General features: G+C 37.8%; 1 protein-coding gene across 1 annotated transcript in view; it reads left to right on the top strand.

The window, feature by feature from the left end:
- The window catches only part of FAM117B (family with sequence similarity 117 member B), a 139,305-nt gene that overhangs the window by 91,787 nt on the left and 36,862 nt on the right, over positions 1-10,656 (top strand). The window contains 2 exon segments of the mRNA XM_023510382.1: positions 5,934-6,026; positions 7,559-7,672. Coding sequence (XP_023366150.1) covers positions 5,934-6,026; positions 7,559-7,672 — 207 coding nt within the window.

The following is a 10,656-nucleotide window of genomic DNA, read 5'->3' as shown; positions in this document are numbered from 1 at the left end:
CAAAAAAAAAAAAAAAAGAACAAATCTAACTCTATTTCTATTCTGTCTCCCTTTTTACTTAAAATTATGACTCAGCCATATTTATTTATTTATTTATTTATGTTAAGACAGAATCTTAACATTGTTGCCCTCAGTAGAGTACTATGGTGTCATAGCTTACAGCAACCTCAAACTCTTGGACTCAAGTGATTCTCTTGCTTCAGCCTCCCGAGTAGCTGGGAGTACTTGGAGTAGCTGGAACTATAAGTACTTGCCACAACACCCAGGTATTTTTAGAGATGAGATCATGCTCTGGCTTTGGCTCAGGCTGGTCTTGAACCTGTGAGTTCAGGCAATCCACCTGCCCTGGCCTCCCAAGAGCTAGGATTACAGGCGTGAATCATCACGTGTGGCCCTCAGTCATTTTTTTTTTTAATCAGAAACTTTTTTGCATTTTCTCGTATATGTCTGTGACCACAGAGATAGCAAAATAAGTTATGACTACTTGGCATAATAGGATGAAAATAATTATTAATATGTATTGAGTAATTTTTTTTTTGGCATTGTGCTTAAAAATTAAACCTTTACATATATTAACTCCTTTAATTCATCTTACAATTTTAGTAGGTAGATAATATTCCTCTTTTATAAATGAGGAAATTAAAATTCGTATACAACAAATATATTGTTTAAATTGACAAAGATATTATATGATTATCTAGGTCTTAAATATGGGTTTAACACTAACATATGTAATCTCCTGTGACTTAATAATTATGGGTTTAACACCAACATAATGTAGTCTAACCTTACTGTGCTCCTTATCAGCAAGAATTGGTTATAAAGTAAAATTTTTTAGTGTTAAGATCATTACTTTTGATTTTGATACGTTATGCTCTGTGGCTCTAGTTACAGGTTGGTCTTTGTGACAGTTGTCTTAAAAATTAACATATAAAGCCTGTATACCCTAGTAGGAGAAATAACAAGCACAATAGGGATCACCTCTAGGACTTATTGCATCACTGGATAGTACAAAAGTGAAAGTGGAGGCTCGGCACCTGTGGGTCAACCAGCTAAGGCGCCAGCCACATATACCTGAGCTGGCGGGTTCGAATCCAGCCCTGGCCCTCCAAACAAAATGACGACTGCAACCAAAAAAATAGCTAGGTGTTGTGGCAGGCATCTGTAGTCCCAGCTACTTGGGAGGCAGAGGCAGGAGAGTTGCTTGGTGCCAGGGCACTCTACCCAGGGCAACAGCTTGAGGCTCTGTCTCCAAAAAAAATAAAAAAAAAGTGAAAGTGGAGTTTAGGATGAAAGAAGGCATAGATTGCTGAGGAATTGGCTGAATTGCAACCCTTCCTTCTGGTTCAGTATTTAAGGATCCTTGTGGAATGGCATCTATCTTAGCTATAAAGAGTAGATCCAGATCTGAGCAATGACTGATAAGGATCACAGTTGCTTGACTTTGGAATACTTTTCCTTTTCTTCCCCATTTGAAACTAGAGCATTTTATAATTAGTTATTGGTAGGTTAAGAGTGCAAAGACTGGGAGCAGTGGTTCATGACTGTAATCCTAGCAGTTTGGAAGTTGAGCCTAGAAGATTGGTTGAGGCCAGTAGATGAGGCTGGGAAAAAAATAGAAAAATTAGCCAGCCTTAGGAGATGAAGGTGGGAGGACCAGTAGTTTGAGGTTGTACTGCTCTATGATAATGCCACTGCATTCTACCCCTATCTCCAAGAAAGAAAGAAAGGTGGAAAGGAAACTTAAACTGTACACATTTTTTTTTTTTGCTACTTTTTAATTTTCTTTGAATAGGCTGTATAGTCATTCATCCATATACTACAAAATTCAAGAGGTACAGAATACCAGGAGGCAGCCACTGGTATTGATTTCCTTTGTTACCATATATATTCTCCCAGAGGTAATTCATATACATATATAATAGATCGCCCAAGTGATGGTAAATAGCTGGTGAATGTACAGAGCTGGTTAACATAAGGAACTATGCCTATTGTGCTGATACATACATGAGACAGAGTCTCATTTTGTCACCCTTGGTAGAGTATTGTGGTGTCATAGTTCACAGCAACTTCAAACTCCTGGCCTCAAGTGATCCTCTTGTCTCCCAAATAGCTGGGACTATAGGCACCTGCCACAGTGCCTGTCTATTTTTAGAGATGGGGTCTCTGTCTTGCTCAGGCTAGTCTTAAACTCCTGAGCTCAAGCAATCCACCTGCCTTGGCCTCCCCCAGTGCTAGGATTATAGGCATGAGCCTTTGCACCTGGCCCCATGTACTTTATTTGTGTAGTTTTTAGTAAATAATATCATATAAAAATCATAAATAATCAAAGTACAGTAAAATCATACATACAGTATCATACATAATACATTTACTATTTTCTCATTGTTTAATCATTCTTTCTGAAAAAAAAAGTCAATCTTGGTCTGTTTCTTATTACAAACAAGTGGAGAAAGCACTTCCAGTGCTAGCTACACCACTTAGCATACCTGGACATTTTTCCACAGACATGATGAGCTGCATTATTGGATGCCTGAAAACCTCTTTTGGAGACTGCAATTTCTCTGTCATCCTCCCTTGCCTTTTCAACTTCATCATTTGCTTCATGCACTTTCATGGTGCTCTGTACTTCGGTCAATATTGCTTGGAAAATTGCTTCTGGGTTATATTCATTATAGATTGCCACCTCAACATCCATTACAACAAAACCTTCAAAACGTACTCCCTCAAATTCTGCCATGGGAGATGGACTGTCTGATAGGACCAAAACATCTTGCTTTTGGGTTGGATTTAAGAAATCCAACTTGTTTAAAACACTTCTGTATTGTTTCTGGCTGAACTTTATTCCAAACAGAATGATCCAGAGGACAGCATCCACAGCAGGTGAACCACAGGTTTGTGATTTATAATGACCCACCACAGGAGCTGGGCTCATTAGTGTATTTCAAATATTTTGACAATGCCTCCATCAAGAGGTTGGATTTTTGAGGTTGTATCTGTGTTTTGAGGCAGAAATATCAGTGTCCCATTTGTGAAATGATTCACTTGTGGGTGGCCAGGATAGTTGACTTTCTGTCAGTAGACTAGGTTTCTTCTTCATTTCTTGGTCATATTCCTCACCCACTCAAATAGGTTACCAGTCATCCATGCGCATTTCTTTGATCTCCAAGTGATGGGAGGTCTTCAGACTTCAAGTTCTTGAATGCATGTGGCTTTGCTAATTTGCCAGTCATTGAGGCTTTAGTTTCTCTACAGTTGAGAAGAACTGTGAAACATTCTTTGGAAAGTTTTTCACTCTTTACCTTTGTTACCCTTTATGACGAGGCTCCTGTCAGGAATTGCCTTGAGAAATTTTTGAGTTCACACTCCATTAGCATTAAAGATGTCATCATCCTTTTTTTTTTTGAGACAGAGTCTCACTGTATTGCCCTAAGTAGAGTGCTGTGGCATCACAGCTCACAGCAACCTCAAACTCTTGGGCTCTTGGGCTTAAGTGATTCTCTTGCCTCAGCCTCCCAAGGAGCCGGGACTACAGGCGCCCTCCATAGCGCCTGGTTATTTTTTGGTTGTAGTTGTCAAGATGTTACCATCTTTGAAACTTCTGGCAAAGTCTGGGAACTTTTTTATGAACCCTCCCACAACTGCTATTGGAACTTCACTGGATTCACCACATGACTTTCTGGGAGATCTTATTTCACAGTTTACATTTCTCAAGCCAACCACGTCATGCTTGGAAATCTGCCACTCTAAATTCCTGTGTGAATATTTTAGCAACTTCTTGGATCATTGGCCTGGAGATTGGGCATTAACTACCCTAATTTGTTTGAACCAGTTTAACGTGGCTTCTTTCACTTCATTGAGGGAAATTTTCCTCCTTTTCCATTGTAGGTCTCCACTTTCCTTCCCATATCTCTCCAGGTACTCATGTTTGTGTTTTTGGATGTTGCTAACTATAGTCTTGCTTAACACCAAGGTGTTCTGCCATCTTTCTTTGGCTGCTGCTTTCTAGAAGATACAAAACATTAACCTTTTCCTTCAGTGTCAGGTATTTGAGTTTTTTCTTTTGGGCCATCATGTCTCAATTAACAGTAAAATTTTTCAGTATTTATAGGGTGTACCTACAGTTCCGGACAGTCTTTTTGTGTGTGTCTGTGTGTGGCAGAGTTTCATTGTGTTGCCCTTGGTAGAGTGCCAGGGCATAACAGCTCACAGCAACCTCAAACTCTTGGGCTTAAGTGATTCTCTTGCCTCAGCCTCCCAAGTAGCTGGGAATACAGGCACCTGCCACAGTGCCTGGCTATTTTATTGGTTGCAATTGTCACTGTTGTTTAGCAGGCCCAGGACAGGCTCAAACCCGCCAGCCTTGGAATACGTGGCCAGTGTCCTACTCACTGAGCTACGGGTGCCACCGTCAGACCAGTCCTTTTTGTTGAAAAAAATCTTCTGCAACATGTGATAAACAATAGGACATTAGACGTAATTCAACATGTAATAATAATAAAACATGAAAAAAGAATTTAGACTAAAGAAAAAGTAATACAGTTAGGGGCAAAGCCCACACTTTCTACCCCTTTGTGTTGAGTGGGCTTAACTGGTCAAGTTATAGAGAGTAAATTAATGTTGCATGCCACAGTTCAAGTAGCCAAGAGACTTAATATGTAGAGGTCATTTTCCATTGAGTACATGTGGTACATGTCCAGTCTATGAAAATTAGGTCAACTTAAAGAGGTGGTCAATTATGGAGGTTCCATTCTATATATTTTTTAGTAGTCCTTATAAAAGCAGTTGTTATACACACTGTACTGAGTGTTGAGGTTTTGGACTTAATAGTATATCATGGAGATTATTTTATAGCTGTATGTTGTGAATTTCCTTACTGATATTTTTATAGTTGCTCAGTATTCTGTCATAAATATACACCATAATTTACTTAGCCAAGCCTAAATAATCTAATTTGTTTATGTTGTGTCAGTCTTTTACTTGTAAGAATAATGCTATAAAGAATAATATGAATGTGTCATTTTATACATAAAAATGTCCATTTTTCACATCTACAGCCTAAATTACCAAAAAAGGTTTGCTGTGTCCAGCAGTATGTGCATTTATTAGTGTACTAATGTACACTCCAGCTATGTTGGACAATTTGTGTTAATGAATTGCTTGCTGTAAGTGAAGTGTTAATTTGCATTTCTCTTGTTATGGATGAGATTGCGCATAGTTTGATTAGATAAGAATTCATTTGTATTTTCTTTTCCAGTACATGGTTTTCAAATTCTGGGTTTTGTATAACCACTAAAGATTTAGTGTTTGATGGGGGGTGGGAGGGTAGGGAGGCTATTCTCTGTAATTCTTAAAGTAAGACAAGACATAGTATAGAATTTAAATTTTTAATGAGCTCTAGGTTTATTTCTTGGCTTTGCCCCTTCCTAGCTGTGAGACCTTCAGCAACTTTTATGTGTCATGTTGGGTAAAGCATATGAAAGCACAGCACTTTGAACTTTTACTTTAGCATATGAAAGCACATGCCACTTGAACTGTGGCATGCAACATTAATTTACTTTTAGCGCAGGAATGTTAGCTATTATTAGCATACATCTCTATAGTTAACTTTGTTCAGTAAATGCTTTATGTATAGTATAATTACAATTATGTAAAAGTAATCATTAATTTTTTATAATAATAGAAATGAAGTAGGCTGAGATACTGCATGTAATTAATAATTGATATGAGGAGAATTAAGAATAATTTGTGTTATTTAAAATATTTTCTAATATCTAACTTCTTTAGTGGGAATATGTAATAATAGAAAAAATATGGTATACATTATTTTAATTTTTTTATTGTTGGGGATTCATTTAGGGTACACAGTCAGGTTACATTGATTGTATACATTATTTTTAAATGATTTCTGTTAAAATACCTCTCTCCTATAGACAGAGAGTGCATGGGCTGAAGAATATGCTGAAAAGAAGAAAGGGTCTCACAAGCGCTCCGCATCCTGGGGCAGTACAGATCAACTTAAGGAGGTCAGGAAAATGGTTTCGAAGGTGTGGGTGTGGAAATTTGATCCTTTTGTTAACTATTTCCTTAAAGTTGTGCTCAGCAAGGATTTGTCATTTTATGCTGATTTTTTTTCTTTTTAACTTGAGAAATAACCGAAAAACAGTTACTGTGTTGTTTTGATAAAAGATTTGAATAAGGAAATGTACACGTTAAACTTACCTGATTAGTGTGTTTTGTCTTTTGTTTTTTTAGGAGATAACCATACCTGTCAATGTAATATAAACCTCAGATTTATAAAGTTGTAGTGATGTAACAAATTTACATTTATTATTTGTATATGGTAGTGTTTCTGAAAATCAGTAGCCCAGTATGACCAAGTTGATTATGGCTCTGTAGTATGATTACAATGTTCCATGCCTCTACTTAATAACATTTGTGTCTTACATATAACATAGAAATGAAAGGAAAATTCAGTGAAGGAATAATATAGTGTATACATTGAGATTGCATTTGTTATTTAAATATTTGTGAATGTATTTCATGGCTAGAATTGATTTTTATTTATTATTATTATTTTTTTTTTGAGATAGACTCTCACTCTGTTGCCTCAGGCTAGAGTGTTGTGGCATCAGCCTAAGAGCAACCTCAAACTCCTGGGTTCAAGTGATCCTTTTTGCCTCAGCCTCCTGATTGGTTGAGACTACATATGCCCAGCTAATTTTTCTGTTTTTAGTAGAGAGTATCCTCTTATTTAGGCTGTTCTCGAGCTCCTTACCTCAAGTGATCCTCTTTCCTTGGCCTCCCAGAGTGCTAGGATTACAGACGTAAGCCACTATGCCCAGCCTAGACTTAATTTTTAAATATGAAATAATTTTTGAGCTAGGCGCAGTGGCTTGCACCTGTAGTCCTAGCACTCTGGGAGGCCAAGGTGGGTGGATTGCCTGAGCTCACGCATTCAAGACCACCCTGAGCAAGAGGCTTTATAAAATAGCTGGGTACTGTGGCAGGCACCTGTAGTCCAGCTACTTGGGAGGGTGAAGCAAGAGGATTACTTGAGCCTAAGAGTTTGAGATTGCTGTGAGCTATGATGCCATAGTACTCTACCGAAGATGACAAAGTGAAAATAATAAATAAATTTTTGGAACTGTTAAAGGTTAGGTTAAAGAAAGAAATTAAACAAAAGTGGATTTACTGCAAGGACAATGAGAAAAATTTTGTTATTTGAATTCTTTGTGAAAGCTGTAACATAATTTATTCTAAGTACTGAAAAATTTGTATAGTGCTTAGGAAGCTAGAAGGCGGAGAATAATGTTGAAACATAATTTTGTTTCTCTTTAAAAGAAAGATACACACACACGTATATATATATATATACACACGTGTGTGTGTGTGTGTGTGTGTGTAAAAATTCTGTACATTAAACCACATTTTGTAGTATGGTTTAAGAACTTGAAAGATTTATTTAAGAGTTTTACTGGTTCTAATTAAGCTAAGGATATGTTTTTATTTAGTGTGGAAAACACTCTGGTATACTTGTTAATTTTTCCCTTTTCAGATTGCAAAATTACGCCAGCAATTGCAGAGAAGTAAACATAGTAGTCGGCATCATCGTGATAAAGAAAGGCAGTCTCCATTCCATGGCAACCATGCAGCTATTAACCAGTGTCAGGTAGGAGCACAGATAACACAAAATCCAGAAAAGGAATTTGTGGTTTCCTGTTGATTTATTTTGTTGGTAATTTTTCAGGCTAAAAATGTCCAAAAACATATTTGAAACAGCAGTTTAAATACTGAATTACAACTTTTATAAGAAAACTGAAAATTTTCCTTTAGTGACTTGATCTGTGACTTCTAGGTGATATAGCTGATTATCTATTTTGATTTACTGTATTTCTGTCTTTCATCACTTCAATATATGGGAGGTAGAAAACTGTAGAGACATAAATATTAACTGTGGAATAGACCCTGCACTTATCCTTTAAAGTCTCAGTTTCCTCATCTAAAGATTGGGGATGATAATGCCTGTTTCATAAAGCCTTTTGGTAAGGAAAAACCTTTACATTTGATTCCTTAATAGAGTTCTATGAACTGCATTTGATGGCTCACTCAGGGAGAACTTTTGTTTATCTGAATGGAAATTGGTTGAGGTCTCGCAGCAAGAAGAAAGCAAGTTCTTTTGTTTTTTGTTTTGTTTTGTTTTGTTTTTTGAGACAGCCTCAAGCTGTGGCCCTGGATAGAATGCCAGGGCATCACAGCTCACAGCAACTTCCATCTCCTGGGCTCAAGCGATTCTCCTGCCTCTGCTTCACAAGTACCTGGGACCACAGGTGCCCGCCACAAACGCCCAGCTTTTTCTTAGTTGCAGCCGTCATCGTTGTTTGGCAAGCCCGGGCTGGATTCGAACCTGCTAACTCAGGTGTATGTGGCTGGTGCCTTAGCTGCTTGAGCCTCAGGTGCCGAGCTAGAAAGCAAGTTCTTGTAATTGAACCTTTTAAATCTCTTACGTAAAGTTTCTGGCTGGGGCTGGGTTTGAACTCACCACCTCCAGTATATGAGGCCAGTGCGCTATTCCTTTGGGCCATAGGTGCCACCCTCTCTAAACATTTCTGATTCATGGTTGGTTTAATCTGTGAATATGGAACTCATGAATATAGAAAGCCAAATATATATTGGCTAGATTCTCTAGAGAATCTAGATTAAATTTTCTATCTTATCTGTAAGGAGGTAAGGCCTGGGAGGTAGAGGGGAAACTACAAGGCTTACTTCTGTGACTTTCAGATTATTTTATGGCATAGTGTAGCATCAATAAAGGGTAAACTGGAAGCCAAGAATGGCCTACCACTTAGTTTTTTTGTTTTTTGTTTTTTAATGAGACAGAGTTTCACTTTATCACCCTCGGTAGAGTGCTGTGGTGTCACAGCTCACAGCAACCTCCAACTCCTGGACTTCGGCGATTCTCTTGCCTAAGCCTCCCAAGTATCTGGGACTACAGACGCCCAACATAACACCCAGCTATTTTTTTGTTGCAGTTTGACCAGGGCCGGGTTTGAACCCAACACCCTGGGTATGTGGGGCCGGTGCCCTACTCACTGAGCCACAGGCGCTGCCCCTACCACCTAGTTTTGTAAAGAAAGTTATATTGGAATATAGCCATTCTTCTTACCTTTTTTTTTGTTTTTTTTTTTTTTTTTTTTTTTTTTTTTTTTTTGAGACAAAATCTTACTATGTTGGCCTTGTTAGAGTGCAGTGGTTTCACACCTCACAGCAATCTCAAACTCTTGGGCTTAAGCGATTTTCTTGCCTTAACCTCTCAAGTAGCTGGGACTACAGCCACCCACCACAACACCCAGATATTTTTGTTGTTGTTGCCATTGTTGTTTAGCAGGACTGGGCCAGGTTTGAACCTGCCAGCCCTGGTGTATGTAGCCAATGTTGTAACCACTGTGCTATAGGTGCCAAGTCCATTCTTATTTTTAATGTATTGCTTGTGGTTCCTTTTTGTGCCACAGAAATATATATTTGGCTTTCTATATTCATGAGTTCCACATTCACAGATTAAACCAACCATGAATCAGAAATGCTTAGAGAGGGTGGCATGTATGGCCCAAAGGAATAGCGCACCGGCCCCATATACTGGAGGTGGTGAGTTCAAACCCGGCCCCAGCCAGAAACTGGGGGAAAAAAAATTAGAGGCAAAAATCGCAACAATAAATGATAATTCTGATAAAAAATCAATATAGTATAACAGCTGTCTACTTGTTATTTACATTGTATTAGGTAATATAAATAATGTGGAGATGGCTTAAAGTATATGGGATGATGTGCACAAGTTATATGCAAATAATACATTATTTTATTAGGATATGAGGGACTTGAGCATTGTGAATTTTGGTATCTGCAGAGGTTTTTTGAAACCAATCTTCCATGGATACTGAGGGACTTTGTTATTGAGTAGTTGACGAGACCATCTGGCTCACAAAGCCTGAAATAGTTACTGCTTGTCTCTTTATGGAAAAGGTTTGCTACCTCTTCACCTCCCTCTTGTTCTGAGACAAAGTCTAGCTCTGTTGCCCTGACACAGAGTGTAGTGGTATCATCATAGCTCACAGTAACCTCAAACTCCTGGGATCAAGCAGTCCTCCTACTTAAGCCCCCTGAGTTACTGGGACTATAGGTATGTGCTGCTACATCCACTAATTTTTTCTAGTTTTAGTAGAGATGGAGTCTCTCTGTTGCTCAGGCTGGTCTTGAACTCCTGTGCTCAAGTGATCCTCCTAACCTCAGCCTCCCTAGTAGTTGGGACTATAGGCCATGCTTGGCCTATCACCACCTTTTATAGGATAATAGTTTCTGATGATTCCTAAGTATGTGTGGATTGTTTGCAATAGAAAGTATGGTTAAAGATACTTATTTCTTCTAACATATTTTCAGATTTTTAATATTTTATTAATTTAAGATATTAATACATGGATTAAATTTGATTTTACAAATTTACAGTTTGATTGTAGTTTCCAATAGTTTTATTTCCCCGTGTAAGATGATTTATTTTAAAATATAATTATACACTAAGGTATTTTAAAACTTAAACCAACTGTATTTCTTTTCTTTTCTTTTCTTTTCTTTTTTTCTTTTTTTTTTTTTAGACAGAGTCTC

This window comes from Otolemur garnettii, unplaced genomic scaffold (genome assembly GCF_000181295.1).
Source record: "Otolemur garnettii isolate 467f Iridium unplaced genomic scaffold, OtoGar3 scaffold00013, whole genome shotgun sequence".
Taxonomy (NCBI): domain Eukaryota; kingdom Metazoa; phylum Chordata; class Mammalia; order Primates; family Galagidae; genus Otolemur; species Otolemur garnettii.
The sequence above is the reverse complement of the archived record's forward strand: the minus strand, read 5'-3'. Positions and strand labels throughout refer to the sequence as shown.